Here is a 17824-nt window from a genome sequence, read left to right as displayed (position 1 = left end):
CCTGATAAGAACTAGGCTCTTAACCTATGAGGTCTCAATTACCCAGTATTTGAAACAAAACTCTGCTCTCCGCAAAATTTTTCTAGGGCAAAGGTTCTTAAAGGAGTCCGTGACAACAGTTTAAAAAACTTAGAGCCTCCCTATAATCACTGCAAATAACCGTGCACCACTCCTCTCCCCAGTCCTATTCAACTTGGTTTCTTTGCCAATGATCAATACCAGTAGAGGAGGAGAGACGGAGAAGACACCTCCTGTTTGTCTAACTATGTATGGAGTCCCCATTCTGTATCTTCCCAAAATGAGTTCATTCAAGCGTTATTTCTCTAACTTCAGGATTAGAGGACTGCTACTATCCTTGAATACCATGAAATAATTATTGAAGTTCTAGACATAAAATTTAGAAGCTAAACTCTCCTGTGTAGTTTCATAGCTTTGCTTCCTACTCTGTGTCAAACCCCAAGGCTGAGTGTCTTCTTATATTTTTTTAATTAGAAAGATGTTTAAGAAGCAACATAATGAAATCTACAAATATCTTCACTTTTAAATTATTGCTAAGACATGCAAATAATTACCTGTTGGTAAAAAGGAGTGACTCTGGACTAGCACTAGGGTCCTCAGATAGGAGAGTCCTAACCCAGTAATGAAACTTGATGTGTGGCCCTTGGAACTCCCCTTAGGTCTATTAAATCTGTTTCTTCAAGTGAAAAGTAAGGACTAAAGCCAAACATTTTCCACATTCACAAAGCACACTGCTCAATTCTGTTCTTGTTCTGTAAAACTGCTGAATCATTTTCATGTTATTTTGTATGTTAATCACTGATTATCTATTAATAACTATTAAAGCTGAAACCCAGTTTTATCAAGTATAAGGGCTGCTGACAGTAATTACTCATTCTGGTATTTCAAACACTGATTTATAGCCTCTTTATTCCACAGAAGCGGTAAATTTGATTTTACTCCTGGAGAAACACATACCTTTAATCAAAATGTTAGCTACATACACATGTCATGTAGAAGAGCCAATTTTTTGAAGATTAAAGAACATTAACTGAGTACCTCCTGTATACAGAGACATTAGGGAATCTGAGGCATTAGAAAACAGTAACAAGAAAATCCATCTTTGTCTCTTAGGGGCATATAATGCACTTTAAAGGGCAGGAGTGGCTCAAATAGAGAAAAACACAGGGCAGCAATTATCATATGTAACATAAGGCCTCTATGATCTCTGAATTTCTGATAGAAATTCCTGACAGTGGTCAGAAATGACTTGCTACGAGGGGGCACTTCATCTGGCCCTGGAAAGAAGGGTAGAATTTAGACCAAAAAAGGAAGACATTAGGGGGTAACAAGCTAACCAAAACATGGATGGCTCAGAATGTCAGGAATCTGGGCTCTGTCTACAAGGCCAGAGGTAAGCAATGGGAAGAGTGCAGTTTGCTCTCTGTGTGGTTTTGTTTTTAGAGAGAGCGCGAGCAGGGGAGGGGCAGAGAAACAAGGAGAGAGAGAGAGAATCTCAAATGGGCTCCATGCTCAGCAGAGACAGAGGAGGCTCAATCCCACGACAAGATCATGACCTGAGCAGGAATCAAGAGTCCAACGCTCAACCGAGCCGCCCAGGCACCCCTGTGTATTTTATTCTTTACTACTAAAATTCATATTTAGTATTTCTGAATCAAATGTATTTACAAATCAATGTGCACATAAAAGTGTTTTTTTCCCTCACACTGAATAAAATCTGTCATAAAATCAAACATATGTCATAATCGATAGCTTCTTAAAACCAACACCAGATTTGGAAGAACTGAGTAATAGTTCTGGGAACTGAGGGAAGTAAGGCATTTCCACAGAAATAGCAAAGACTCAGATTAAAGGTGCTGCTCCAAAGAGATCCACAGACCAACTCAGGGATGGCAGGTGGAGGATGTGCTCTGGATAAATGGAATGAAAAGAAGCTCAATAGAGCACCCAGATCAAGGGAAAGTTGGAAATGTTAGACTTAGAACTCTAGGACGAGAGAGGTACCTGGGTGGTTGAATAAATTGAACATCAGACTCTTGAACTCAGCTTAGGTTATGGGATTATGGGGTTATCCCAGGGTTATGGGATCAAGCCCTGTACTGGGTTCTGCACTGGGCATGGAGCCCGCTTAAGATATTCATTCTCTCTCTCTCTCTCTCTCTCTCTCTGTCTCTGTCTCTGTCTCTGTCTCTCTCTCCCTCTGCCCCTCACGCCCCCCTCTTGTCCTCTCCCTAGAATAAATAAATAAATACATGCATGCATGCATACATACATACATACATACTACTCTAGGATGAAAGATGACCACAGGGTAGAAGGAGAATAAAACTCGACTTATCTTAAGACTCCAGGAGCACATATGCAAACATAGACATCAAACACCAGTTTTAAAAACAACCTATTCACACACTACATGAGAAAATGACAAAATTTTAAAAATTATGAAAACTCAAAAACTTTATCTCCAAAAACCTTGACCTGTAGCACAAGTGATGTGCTGTAATCCTCCCTCTACCGATTTATTCCATTGCACTTTCCAAAATGGCTACTTGATTCTAAAGGTATTATTGCAGTATACCAGCCCTGCTATACTTTTCATGTCATTAAGCTAGAAAAGAGGTTTAAGACTATCTCCAGAAAAAAAAAAAAAAAAAAAAAAAATTGCACTAATAGTACTGTTCTTGTGTAATGACTGGGGTTAAGCTTGGCACATTATTTTCTATAATGACTTCACATTTCAAAAAGTGAACATTATGAGACTAGTACAATTAGGTAGCTTACGTATACAGAATTCAAGGGTGAGATGAAGCAAAATTTGTATTACCATCTAGACTCTGTATCCCAAATGCTTTACCTTCCCTGTAATAACAATTACAAATTCTATTTCATCTGTAGAAGAAAATATATGTTATTTATAGTAAAGGAAAAAAACCAAAGGTATACCCAATTGTCCTAGAGCACATTAATTATCTACTCCTCTTCAACCAAAAAAAAAAATGGAAATTCTCAAATTTGACTTGTTTAAAAAAAAAAAAAAAGTCAGGGCACCTGAGTGGGTCAGTCACTTAAGCATCCAACTTCAGCCATGTCATGACCTCACAGTTCGTAGGTTCGGACCCTGCATTGGGCTCTGCACTGACAGCTCAGAGCTTGGAGCCTAATTCAGATTCTTTGTCTCCTTCTATCTCTCTGTCCCACCCCCAACTGTGCTCTCTCTCAAAAATAAATATATAAACATTTTTAAAAATAAAAAATAGGGCGCCTGGGTGGCTCAGTGGGTTAAGCATCCAACTTCATCTCCAGTCATAATCTCGCAGTTCATGGGTTCAAGCCCCATGCCAGGCTCTGTGCTGACAACTCAGAGCCTGACACCTGCTTCTGATTCTGTGTCTCCCTCTCTCTCCATTCCTCCCCTGCTCATGTTGTCTCTTTCTCAAAAATAAATAAAGATTGAAACAAAAACATAAATTAAGTTCAATTAGAATGACAGTATTTGGGTGGCTCAATCAGTTAAGAGGCCACTCGTGAATTTGGCTCAGGTCATGATCTCTAGGTTCGTGCAATCAAGCCCTGTGTAGGGCTCTGCAATGACAGCACAGAGCTGCTTGGGATTCTCTTCCTCCCTCTGCTCATCACCAACTCTCTCTCTTCTCTCAAAATAAATAAACTTAAAAAAAAAAAATTGTAGTGAAGCTTAAAGAAAAGGGTTGTGTCTTTGTTTTCTATGGCACACCTAGCACCTGGCACAAAAGGATATGCTAAATAGATGACCAATGAGGAGATTTAAGGACTATAAGGACTTCCAGAAGTTAATCCTTACTATCCTCTTTTAAAAATATTACTTATTTATTTTTGAGAAACAGAGCATGAATGAGAGAGGGGCAGAGAGAAGGGGGGAGAGAGAATCCCACCCAGGCCCCGTACTGTCACCACAGATCTGGAAGCAGGCCTCAAGCTTACCTGAAGTGGGACTGGAGCTCAAGAACCATAAGATCACGACCTGAGCTCAAGTCGGAGGCTTCACCAACTGAGCCACCCAGGCACCCCAATCCTTACTATTTTCTTAAATAATTATTTCAGTTAGAGTATCTACAAATCAATTGTGATCAGGGTTGTCTGGGATACTTATAAACAAAAGGAATGGGGAATATTAAAAAAAAAAAAAAAAAAAGGAAGAGCTATAGAAAAGGCTGACTTTTAAAAAGACCATCCTATCCTGCAAAGTTGACCAAAATATTAATATTCACATGAGCCAGCAACAAGGGGTTTGGAAACCAGGGATTAGGAGTTTCTAGTGGGGATACAGTAAGAGTTAAAAACAAACTGTCACACTTTTATTACCATTTTGACATTCATTTATATAATCTCCACCAAGATACATAAAATAGTCTTATTTGAAATTTGAAAGGTTCAATGTGTAATATAAAACCAATTCAAAAGCCAACTTCAAGGGGCACCAGAGTGGCTCAGTCGGTTAAGTGACCAACTTCAGCTCAGGTCCTGATCTCACGGTTTGTGAGTTCGGGCCCTGTGTCAGGCTCTATGCTGACAGCTCAGAGCCTGGAGCTGCTTCGGATTGTGTCTCTGTCTCTCTGCCCGTCCCCTGCTCACATTCTGCCTCTATCTCTCAATAACAAATAAATGTTAAAAAATAAATAAAAATAAAAAGCCAACTTCAAGGCCCTCCAACAAGCACCCACAAAGGCTTCAAACTGTGGGCTGGCATGTAATTTCCTAAAATAAAGATATCCATTCCCACTAATTTTTCAAGTTTAAATACTGAAGTTAATTCTTGACCCCTTTCTCTCTTAATCCTTCATTTCTTTAACCCTACCTTTCATAACCTTTTCATTTAGCAGCCCCACTACCAAAATTCACATCACCTAATACAAGAGAAAAAAGGGGTAGGATTTTCAATTAAAAAGATAAAGAGAAGTTAACACACTTAACTGCCCTCTTCCCCTGTCTAGCCAGAAAAAAATTAGCCAATAAGATAATTATTTAAGAGGAATAAGTAATTAAAGGAAAGGGAGTAAAATATTCACTATTAGATGTTATGGACTAATTCTTTAAATGAGAATAAACAGCAGAATAGGTAGGTAGATTTCAGGTCTTAACTCAGACTATATGAAATTCTCTAGCTCTACCATGGGGAGAAAAAAGCATTAGAAAATATTTTGGAGAGAAAATAAATCATCTTTAAAGTAAAATATACTTGTGAAAAGGAAAATCATCACACTGTCTAAACCAACTCACCCTTAGCAACCTTATATATGCAGAAGAATTTACAACAGAATATTTAAATATCAGTACATTTTTTCTTCCTGCGGTTATAAAAAATTGTATTTAATGTTTATTTTTGAGAGAAAGCACGAGTGTGAGGGGGCAGTGAGAGAGGGAGGGAGAGCATCTGAAGTGAGCTCTGTGTTGACAGCAGAGTCCAATGCAAGGCTTGAACCCACAAATAGAACCCTGAGATCATGACTTGAGCGTATGTCAGACATTTTAGCTGAATGAACAACCCAGGTTCCACCCAAAATTATTATTTTTATAAATGATTCTTTTAAGACGGACATATGCATTCTATCTCACAAATGAGCTTCATGTACCATAAATGCAGGCACAAACTTAAATTACCCTCCTATATAATCAAGGTTTTCCAAAAACACTCAGCAGCCAAACACTGTTAATGTTTTCACCCAGGGATGAGACATTGACCGTGTGTTTCAATTTGACAATGTTTATCAGTTAGCCTCACTCCGTTTCTACAGGAAAGAGGATGGGCCTATGGTTAAGAAAGCAGTATAGATAGAATCAATCAGGCTTGAATTTGAATCTGGTCCACTTATATGCCAGATGTTACCTTGGACAAATTTATCTACTCTCTTTGAATCTGTTTCCTCTACTGTAAAATCCCTACATCTTAGTTATGATATGAAGATTAATATTAAGGGTTAACATTTACCAAGTGTTTTGCTGGGCATACAGCACTGTTCTAAGTATTTGAATAATTTTTTTTAATGTACACTTTTTCTTATTTTTTTATGTTCATTTTTTTAAATGTTTTTTTTAATATTTATTTTTGAGACAGAGAGAGACAGAGCATGAACAGGGGAGGGTCAGAGAGAAAGGGAGACACAGAATCCAAAACAGGCTCCAGGCTCTGAGCTGTCAGCACAGAGCCTGACACGGGGCTTGAACTCACAGACCGCGAGATCGTGACCTGAGTTGATGTCGGACGCTTAACCGACTGAGCCACCCAGGCGCCCCTATGTTCATTTATTTTTGAGAAAGAGAGAGCACGCGCGCACAGGGCGGGGGGGGGGGGGGGGGAGCGAAAGACAGAGACAGAGACAGACAGGGGATCAGAAGCAGGTTCTGTGCTAACAGCACAGCCCCAATGCAGGGCTGGAACTCACTAACTGTGAGATCATGACCTGAGCCAAAGTCGGATGCTTACTGAGCCTAGGTGGGATGCTTAACCATTTGGGTCACCCAGGTGTCCCTACATTAGATCTATTTTTAAAGGCAGCAGTATTCTCCTCACTTTACAGATGAGGAGAGCCATATTCGGTTTACAAAAGCAGTACTCCCTGACTTTACAGAAGCAGCAACCAAGGAAGAATTAGTAAGGCCCATATTCACAAAGCTATTAAGTAGAGCAAAGACTCAAGAAAACTCAAATCCTACCTCTCAACTCCTATCTACATGCTAATTTATAATGTATTTAAATACTTCAGCACAGTGCTTGAGCAACAGAAAGCAGGGAGCATTCAATAAAGGTTACTTTGATGACTGAAACTAAAATCTCACATACATCACTTCACACAGGTCACTCCAGTCATGGCCCCACTGGTGTCAGTAAAGAGGAAAGAGACTCACCTAGATAGGAAGGTGAAGAGGAAGAAAAGCTTAAAGAAATAGCTTTAGTTATTAAGTGTTTAGTAACTAAACATTTGTTTCATTTTTTTAACATTTATTTGAGAGAGACAGAGCGTTAATGGGGGACGACGGGCAGAAAGAGAGGGAGACACAGAATCTGAAGCAGGCTCCTGGCTCTGAGCTGTCAGCACAGAGCCCCACGCAGGGCTCGAACTCACGGACCGTGATATCATGACCTGAGCTGAGGTCAGATGCCCAACAGACTGAGCCACTCAGGCGCCCCTAGACATTTATTTTATAAATGTAACTTCAAGTTATCTAAAACTGGGAAAAGCAGTTTTAATACTAGAAACCACAGGGAAATGCACCAAAGGAAAATAAAACAAAACAAAACAAAACAAAACAAAACAAAACAAAATAAAACACCTTCAACAAGTAATGAACAAAGGGAGCCCAAGAACACAAACCCAAGAACAGGAAGAAACACTTCTGCCCTCTTCTAACGCTCTCTGCATCCAAAAATGAATCAGGGCTTTTTTCGGAGCCTAAAAAGATGTAGTAAAATGGAGCGCCTGGGTGGCGCAGTCGGTTAAGCGTCCGACTTCAGCCAGGTCACGATCTCGCGGTCGGTGAGTTCGAGCCCCGCGTCAGGCTCTGGGCTGATGGCTCAGAGCCTGGAGCCTGTTTCTGATTCTGTGTCTCCCTCTCTCTCTGCCCCTCCCCCGTTCATGCTCTGTCTCTCTCTGTCCCAAAAATAAATAAAACGTTGAAAAAAAAATTAAAAAAAAAAAAGATGTAGTAAAATGAAAAATGCTGTGACTTAAACAGTTACCTTACAGCAGGGAGACCTACACCTGGATACAAGCACATAAAACAAATGGATCAGGTCCCAACACTTGCTACACGGGGACTGTAAATCACCCAGATCCTTTATCTCTAACCTCAGTCTTACCTCAGACATTAAGACAGAGGGTAAGTGACAGCCCTAAGGTCAAGCCACTAGTATCAGAATTAGGGGAAAAATACACATTTTCCTGAGCCATGTTCAGTAAGTTTTCTTTCCCCTAAACACTAATTAAAGGCAGTGTAGTGAGAGCCTCTGTAAAAAATACCCTGCCTTAAAAAATAAGATGAAAATAAAAACAATGGGGTGCCTGCGTGGCTCAGTCAGTTGGGCATCCAACTCTTGATTTCTGCTCAGATCCTGATCTCACAGTTCATTAGTTCAAGCCCCCACATCAGGCTCTGTGCTTATAGTGTTGAGCTTGCTTGGGATGTCTCAGTCTCCCCCACCCGCCAAAAATAAACATTCTAAAAACCAAGTCGATAAACATTTAAAACAAAACCTGCCTCAACTAATTCCTAGCAGCAGGCCAATTTGGTGATGAACCATATTCAAAATTTCTTCTGAAGAAAATGACATTTTTATCACTGTATTCTCCCTATGTTTATGTTACCTAAATGCATTAATATTCATTATATAAACTAAGCCTCTAGCCATCACCTTCAAATATTAAAGTTACAAATAAAACCCCATGTTAATGAAGTAACTTCAGGGACATTTGGGTGGCTCAGTTAGCCATCCAGCTCTTGGTTTTAGATGAGACCTTATGGTTCGTGAGATCAAGCGAAGCCTGCCTAGGATTCCCCCTCTCCCTCTCCCTCTCTCTCCCTCTCTCTCTCTCTCTCTCTCTCTCTCTCTCCCACCACCCCCCCCCACCTCCTCTGCTCGCTTTCTTTCTCTGTCTCCAAATAAACATTTAAAAACAATTTTTTTTAAATAAAGGAACTTCATATATTTATCCTTAAGACCATTCTCCTCTAGCCCATCAGGCCTATTTTCATTTCACAGCCTATAGTGTAAAACCTTCAACACAGAGTGAAAAGAGTCTATCATATGTAATTATAACCATGTAAAATTTAACATTCAAGGACAAACATAAAAAGGCAATTTTCTACACTTAAGAAAACTCACGAAATTTTCTAGGTTTTTGCTGAATGAATCCTTCTCTGCCCTTGCGGAGCTTTAACAACTCACTGCATTAAGGCTACTGAGAAATAAGTCCTCTACAAGACGCCTGAAGGGCCAAATGTACTTCACCACCTCTACCAAAAACTAAACAGCATCAAGAACTATAGTTTAGTCTTCATTGTCTTTTCTTACCCTTGCAACTTAAATTTTCTCCCATCAATCACTGAGGGAACTGGACAGATTTAAAGGGAGCGGATCCTGGCCTATTAAAGAGTGAAAAGAGCCATGAGAAACTTTCCATTACAAAAAAAGTAAGCACACAGACTTTTAAGCATCAATGGAAGACCACCTTTTGCTTTCAATTCCCACTTCTCACAATATTCCACAAAGTTCAAATAAAGCAGCAATGGAGAACACTGAGACTGATTAAAGTTACATGTGAAGATTTCAGGAGTGAAGATTGCTAATTCAAACCTAACAATTGTGTTTAACAAACCAAACCTCCCACTCACCTTCTCCCTTCTATCTCCCTGCCCCCCCCCCCCAAAAAAAACCCCTTGAACTCACATTGCTCAAGTGTTTGTCAAAGTTGGCCTTGTTTTATCAAGGAGGAAACATGCCTAATTTCATGCCTGTGAAATATGCGGTGGACTGGGCATCATGTGATGTTAAACAGCAAGTAGAGAAATGAAGTGAACATGAACCGGTTATCATGAAGGCTGCTGCTATCCTGCCACCAGCCTCCATGTTTCTGCATTACAGATACACTAACCTAAAAGCATATATTCATCTCTTTTCTATACTTTTTCTTCAGTGATGTGAAAAATGGCCAAGTTTATTTCGGCACATGATTGAAGAAAATGATTAGTATCTAAGTCATTGTTTTCATAGCCTCTACCGTTCAAGTCTTTCATCAACTTTCAAGAATCGCACAAAATTCACTTGGCTTCATTATTCAACTGTGTTTACACTGTTTTTATGGGAATATACAAGCAGAACAGCTCTCCCCACTGCAACTATATTATGTCCTTTCTGAGCCTGCTTCTATTATTTATACCTAATCATGGGTCAAGGCACACCGGCCCAATGAAAGGCCAGCACCCTAAGGCTCTAAAAAGACTGTGACTTATCTACTCTATATATAGTTGAGATTTCAATGTGGCTCTAGAGTTTTGTAATCTTAGTTGTTCACAAAAATTAAGTCATAATTGGGAGAAGGGATGGTAAGCATTCTTCCTAGAGCTCCTGGCCCTTTACATTAAATAACCTCTCAAGTCAGGAGTCATCTATAGCTGAGTCATTTTAAGATAGAAAGGAAAACAGCAATTAGGCACTCTTATCTAACATAAACCCACCCTTACACCCCTAGGGAACCTCTTTCTTCTGTAACACAACATGGAGACTCTGCCCCACACATACCTATCAAAAAGAACCTGAAATTAAAACAAATGAGTTATTTAATTTAAACACATTATTGAACTAATATGTTTAAATAGTACCATTCTCTCATTCTCAGGAGACTGACATCCCTTTTATTGTCTTCAATAAGGCATTGCAGAAAAAATACGTTTGGATTAAGACAAATCTAAATTTGAATTTGAGTTTGATCACAACTTAGCTGTTTAAGGTTGGCCAAATCCAACATCTTCAAGCCTCAACTTCAGCCCCAGTAAAACGGGTATAAAATACCACTTATCAAAAAAGAGAGTCGGGATGATGAAGAGAGAGTAAATAAGAAACTCCAATACCTAAGTAGTTCCAATAAATACTAGTTACATTCCCTGCAATAAATGTTGAGGTGAAAACTCTGCAGAATCCTTATTACAAAACAAACAAAAAAAACCCAAAATAAACCCAAAAATGAACATTTCCTGAAGCCTCCTTTATACGTGCCAGACACACTGTTAAGCACTTTTTCATAGTATCTTACTTAAATCTCAAGATATCCTTTAAATATCTTCCCCTTTTCCCTGTTTTAAAAAGGTTAAATAACTAAGCAGGTCAGAGAAGTGGTGAGTCCTATTTGGAAGCCAGGTCTTTCTGACTCCAAACACTAGGTAGGCTCTGTCTACAGCATGCCTTACACATGGCTATTTATGAAAACACATGCAGCTCTCAGTGTTTTGTTTTCTTACTGGAAATAAATTAAAATCACTGGGAAGAAGTTACCTGAGCAATTTTATAAACATAATAAATTTCAAAGAGAACAATGATTACTAGATCTTAATCAAGCCTACGATCATAAAGTTTACTATCTAAAGGACCACAACCATTTCAACAATAGTTGTCCTTACACAGAAATTATTTACAAAATTCAGGTCATCACAGGTAAGTAAGCCATACTATGGGCCACCCAAGCACATACACTATAATATGATCCTCAGCTCTGACCTACAACCAACACTACTGCTGCAACCATTCCAAGAGGCCCTGGTGGCACTGGGTTCAGGGATTGAGTGCCTGCTATATAAATAGCAGTACTTCACTAAACCCTTCTAAAGTCCAAGACAAATCTAATCTACCCTGTAATAAATTTCAAGATTAAAGCTCTACTTACAATTCTTATGTCACCTAAAATTTTTCCATTAATATTGTGTCAACTGCAGCTCCTCAGATTATTTCTAGTCGACCCAACTTGTGAATCACTAATAAAACTTTTCGCAGAAAACCTAAGATTTTCATTCTTCACTATTTCACAAAACAAAGCTATAGGAGTATTTCTTATAACCCATATTAAATCATAAGTGTATTCCAATACTTAAACTCCAAGAGTTATGCCCAAAGTTTACAAAGCAAATGAATTACCAGTATTTAAATGAATTACAGATTTAAAGCCCTTTCTGAGGAACACCTTGAAGAATCTGATAAAAGTCTTTCTCTCCAAAAATCCAAATATGTCCGTGCATATAAAACTTGGCTCACTACCTTAAAGGACCCCATTAAAGTCCATCTATAGTTCCCCTCAATTTATAGGGAATTCATCGATGCCAGATAACAACCTCTTATTTAGAAAGTTCTTTACAGTTTTAAAACATTTTACTCCTACTTCTCAAATTGTACAGTCCCTTAAGGAATTTACATTTATCAATTTTTAAAATTTTATTTACCTACAACTATAAATCAAAAAGATTCTTCCAAATCCTTTAAATTCTCATAATACTAAAAAAACAAAACAAAAACAAACAAAAAAACAACCACCTCTCATGTTCTTGGTCCACAAATATTGAGTGCTCACAAGATGTATGGCCCTGATCCAGGGATGGCAAAGAGAATTCCAAGATACAATCAAGGCCAGTGACCTTGAAAAGTTTACAATCTAGCAGTACAGTCTGTTCTACTTAAAAAACAAAAAAAAATATATATATATATATATAAAAATTAAAAAACAAAAAAACACAACTCCTTTCAACAATTTACTGAGTATTTTGAACAAAAACAGGTGTGGTTTTTAAGCTGAAGCCTTTAAATAGATAGGAAAAGGAATATTATGGAGGAAAAAAAAGCAGAATAGACCCAGAGAAATTAAAAAGAGGGAAAACCATAACCAAAGACTAAATTTTCTAGTAACATGTATCTAAAAATGTGTTTAATTTACCAGGTACACCTGGCTTGAACACCTATAGCCACTGCCACAAATTAAGTCAACTTCGAAATTGGGAAAAAACCATTCAATGAGAGGTAATAACTAAACAGAATCATTAGTACTAAACTGACAAAATTTCCATAAATATTTTACTTTAAAAAAGTTATTACAAACTATTAAAATAGTAAAAAACTTAAGCAGTTAGGGAACAACAACAAAAACAAGGCTGGTGTGTTCTTAAACTCCCATTATCAAGCCCAGAGCAGACGTCACTAATTAAATCACACCACCCTTTTTTCCCCCACTAAGCCTCATTTCTTTCAAAATAAAGTTCCAGTAGCTATCAGGGTGAGCACTATAAGTGAATTTGTTGTTATTGTTATTTTTCAAATACTGTTCAAGCCAACTAAATGAAGCACCAAAAATGTATGTACGTATTTAATGTCCAACGAATTTACAATAAACTTCATCTGAGTTGTTTTCCAGAACACAAAATACTCTTTAAAACTTTAAACCTCTCTCCATTAAGGAGAATTTATTATGGTCAATATAACCTTAATTAGGAAAAGATATTCTTTTAAAAAAATGTAACACTCCACCCCCATGGAAGAGTTCCAGATAACTGTAATTAATTAACTACATTTTTTGGCAATCCTCATTTTTGACCCTATTTGAATTAAACCAGACAAAATTACTTTTTCTGAATATCAACAAAACTAAAACTAAACCTGCCTACATTTTTAGAAATGTAAGAATTGCAAAATGTAACAAAAAAGTGTAAGAGAAAGAAGCACTAATTTGTCCTTCCAGTTTAAAAAAAAAAAATACAGGTCAGTTTTAACAAAACTCTAAAGAAAATATATGTGACCATTTAAAATTTGTCACTTCCTTCCAAAAAGAATTTAAGGGAGAACACAGATGCCAGAAGATGATAAGGTGGAAAATAAAAACAGATCACTGGAACTCTAGGATCACATTACCAGGTGGGTGATGCTTAGCACTAAATAAACTAACAGGAAGGAATGAAAACCTGAATTCATTAAGTTTTAAGAGAGCACTGTGGGATTAGGGAAACAAAAAGTTATTTCCTAAGTCTCCAAGTCTAGCAATGAAAAATACCATACTATTCTATGAAGAAACCAGGAGATGAGCATCCTAGCCTTAATAGCAGGATTCAAGTATTACATAAACACAGGCATGGTTAACAGATGACAACACAATGTCAGGAATATAAACACCATAAAAAGGAGCATTTCCCCACCCCACCTCTAACCTCAATTAGTAGTAATACTAAAAATAGTAGCTTTGAGGAAATAGGTTAGTGTCCATTGGTAAAAACTAAAGTGTATCTTTTTTTCCCAAGATGTTTTATTTTTAAGTAATCTCTACACTCAACTTGGGGCTCCAACTCAACCAGGAGATCAGTAGTTGCACACTCTATACAGACTGAACCATACAGACTACCTGAAAACTAAAATATATTTTGGAATACTTTTAGTAAAGTTCCTTCAGCATAAGCTGTTCTGTAGGCAGAACCTCAAATTATGCATATCTTATCTTGCTTGTAGAGCTCCGCATGCATACCCATGCAGACTTTTTCCATTATTTCATGTAATTTTAAGCCTAAGAAAGTTTGAAAAGGCTTGGTACTACTTTTACTCTTAGAAGGACACAAAGTATAATAAACATTCCTGCCCAGGACCTTCTTTTCCCTCCCTAAAACAGGAATGAAACATGAGCCAGTTATCAAGACTTGAGAGATTCCGAGAGTAGTTATAAACCTTTAAAAACACATTTGCATCCAATGGAGAGTGGTGCCTTTTCATTTAGACAGGCCACTCATTTGGAGGAAAACGAATTTAAAATTTGCCTAAGTTGCCAAACTACATATGAAGATAAAAAAAAAAAAAAAAAGACCAAGTGTATTCCCAAAGATAAACTATTATGAGTAAATGAACAGGACCAGAAAAGTAGGGTTAACATCTGGGCAGTTATTGCTGGAAAGAGAGGCAAGAGAGAAATGAACACACGGTGTCCATTTACCTGACGCCTTTGGCCTCAGTGGCTCTAATTTTATTTCCAGCACGGAGGAGTAAACCGCACTCTTATTATATAGAACCTATTTGATAAATGGAAGAAAAAAAATCTAAAGACTTATATCAAAGTTCCTTCAGAGGGCCAATAAAGGTAAAGCACGGTTTTCCTACCACTGAAAGGAATTAAGGGGGAGAATGGTAAGGAACCCATCTTCTTCCTCTTCTCTTGTCCAGAAAAACAAGTTTCCCAAATGCGCACAGTCCAGACTGAGGTTTCAACCCCCGGCAGTGAGCAACTAAAAGCAAGGACTGCTGCAGCCCAGACTAGGTTCTTACCTCCTGGATGCGCTTCCTGGCCCGCTGAAGCACTTCTTCGTAGCCCTTCTGCCGCAGCTCGCTAAGGCTTTCGTAATACTCCTCAGGGTCGTCGGTCTCAGTGAAAAGTACCTGGGACAGGATCTTCCAGCCGCAGGTGTCCAAGCCATGGCCCAGGTAGACCTGGAGCTGGTAACATAAAGTGTCGATCTCCTGCTCGGTCATCTCTGGGGCCCCCCCAAACAGCACGGTCCACATGCCAGAGGGCTCCTCGGGGAACACGGGTAGGCACTGCTCCAGCTGCGAGTTCACAGAACACAGCTGCTGGTGCACAGCACGCAGATCCTGGAAGGAGAAGAGCCCAGCCCAGCTACACTCCTCTGCCGGAGACTCCAGCTCGGCGGTAGGCGGCGGCTGCTCCGCGTCCGAGAGCGCCAGGGCTCCCGGGGCCACCTCGTCCTCCCTCACCATTTCCAGCACCTCGATCTCCTCGGAGACCGCCCCGCAGGCGCTCACTACTCGCACCGAGGACATCGGGGCCTCCGGAGGCGCCGAAGGGGCGGCCCCCGCCACATCTCTGCCTTCAGATCCCCTTCGAACCGGGCTAGTCTGGGCCCGCACTGGGCTTCTGAGAGGGCTCTCCGCCCCTTTGCCGGCCGGACTCCGCAGCAGCGGGTCCCCTCGAAGGCTGCGCGCACTCCGCGGAGAGCCGCCCTCCGCCCAGGCCGGACTCCTCCGGGGTCCCGGGCTCCTGCCCAGAATCACAGAGGCCGTGGCCTCGGGCCGGCCCTTGCCAGCTGGACTGCCCGGCCCGCGGGTCCCGTCCGACGTGGGTGCTCCGGGCTCCGCGCCCCCTCGCGCCCCAGCCTGCTCCCGGGAGCCGCTCCTCTGCCTCTGGGCCGTCCGGTTGTGGCAGGTTATGGCAAACTTGCCCTCAATCTCGTTCCAGGCCACAATGAAGACAAACTTGTGCTTCTCGCGCTCGTCGAACACATGGGGCCGCACGGCCACCCAGTCCGACTCGAGCGTCTCCTCCAGCGCGAAAGACATGGTGGCTCCGGAGCCAGGCCGCGGGGGAGGCGCCGAGGGCCCTGCCCGCCCGAAGACTCACCGGCTGGCTGCACCGCGCCCCCTGCTCACCCTCGCTGGGCGCCTTCGGCCATCTTAGCGCGCCAGCCGGCTCTCCCCGCTCGCTCGCCCGGCCCTCAGCACTCGAACCCGCCGCGCTTCTTTGTGGCGGGGCTCGCGGGAAAGACAATACGCGTCCCCGGAGCAGGTAGTTCACATGGTCACGTGCGGCTGGATCTGTTTACAAGCCCCGCGCTGCGGCGGCGCCTCGCGTCCGACCCGGCCACCCCCAGCGCGAGGCCGCGGTGCTGCGTCTTCGGCTCTCTGAAGGTGAGGCGCGGGTCCCGCGGGGCCAGGCAGGCCGGTAGGCGGTCAAGACCGGCCGCTCGTCCAAGCGGATCTCCCCGCCCCTCCTCCTTCTTCTCTTCTTCCCGACCGCCGGGAGCCGGCCTGACGGAGAGACGCGTCTCCTAAACTCTGAGCTTCAGAATCGCCACAATGTTGCCATTTGGCTGCTGACGTAGGCTGCTCCACGAGGGACGTAAACACGGGCACGTGCCGCACGCTGGTGACGCGGCGGCGGCGCGCACACCCCGTGCGCGCGCGCCGGCTCCGCCCCTCGGCGTCCCCCGCCCTCGCCTGCAAGCGGCCGCGCGCAGGACTCTGTCCATCTTTCCGCGCAGACTCCTTCTCCCAAGACTGGAGCCGGCGGTTGACAGCAGTCAGTCTGCTGGCTCTGGAGACGGTCGGAGTGCCAGGTGTGCCTTGCGGTACAGGTGCCTCTGAGTCTCGAGAAGGAAGGAACAAAGGTGGAGGAACTGAGATTTTTCGAAGCCCCGTCATTCAAAGGCACCTTGAAATGTAAATGTGTTTGCTTTCGCTCTGGTGGAAGTCGGTATCGATAACTCCTATATTCAGAAAATACTCGGTAACATCACAGGAGCTATGTGCTAAACTTTACTAGGATACCCCAGATTGTTGGATTCTCCCTAACACTCTTGAGACACCGTTTAAGATATGAAAGAGAATTGTCTGAAGACAACCCAAGAGAACTCCAAAACTAAATTAAATTAAATGAAAATTTAGTCTTGTTCTAATAGTATGAATGTTTACGTTCCAGTTCAGCCGTGTTTTATTGCTTCTGATATCATCATTGTGTACTGTTCTGTGAACCTCGTTTTGAAGTCACTGGCTTAAACCCTTTTGAAGTTGAATTCAATCATCAGAGATCACAGAATGCACATACAAAAAAAAAATCATGTAAATCTGAAGAATTCTACTTTTGCTGAACGATGACGAAACACATTTTTAAAATTGCCTGGTGGATCTTATCTAGTTTATATTATTGGCATTCTCTTTCGCATTAGCACTCCATTCATAGTGTATTCTGCGTCCACAGTAAAGTACCATGGGAATTATTCTTTTACTTTTGTCCATATTTCATTTTTTTAAGTTTATTTGTTTTGAGAAAGAGAGGGAGACAGAGGATCCAAACAGGCTCTGTGCTGTCAGCTCAGAACCCGACTCCAAGCTCCAGCTCCTGTGCTGTGAGATCATGACCTGAGCCCCAACCAAGAGTTGGAGGCTTAACGGACTAAGCCACCCAGGCGCCCCATTTATGCAAAACCATTTGGATTAAAACCATTATCTAGGTTTACTTCAGTATACTGACATCTGAATAAACAGCCAAAAGTTTTAACCCTATCACTCAGGAGGACATTGTAGAACTGTAGATCTACTTGTACCGAAAAAAAAAAAAAAAAAAAAAAATTGGGGCAGGATGAGCAAAAAGGGGAAAGGACAGATTTTTTAACTCTTTTTTTACTATTCTTTATGTGGAATCACAAATTTTCAAGTCTTGTAACCGAACTTGTGCCAACTCTCTAGTGCAAATAAATCAGAGATCTAACTTTCAAAAGGCAGGAAGAAAGAGAGACAGAAAACCCATTG

General features: G+C 41.2%; 1 protein-coding gene across 1 annotated transcript in view; it reads right to left on the bottom strand.

Annotated features, from left to right (window-relative positions):
* The window catches only part of JMY (junction mediating and regulatory protein, p53 cofactor), a 105814-nt gene extending 89385 nt beyond the window's left edge, over positions 1 to 16429 (bottom strand). The window contains exon 1 of the mRNA XM_011284222.4: positions 14828 to 16429. Coding sequence (XP_011282524.2) covers positions 14828 to 15856 — 1029 coding nt within the window. The 5' untranslated portion in view covers positions 15857 to 16429. The remainder of the gene's footprint in view (positions 1 to 14827) is intronic.
* Positions 16430 to 17824: the final 1395 nt, after the last annotated feature.

This window comes from Felis catus, chromosome A1 (assembly GCF_018350175.1).
Source record: "Felis catus isolate Fca126 chromosome A1, F.catus_Fca126_mat1.0, whole genome shotgun sequence".
Lineage (NCBI taxonomy): Eukaryota > Metazoa > Chordata > Mammalia > Carnivora > Felidae > Felis > Felis catus.
This window is presented reverse-complemented; position numbering and strand designations above follow the sequence as displayed.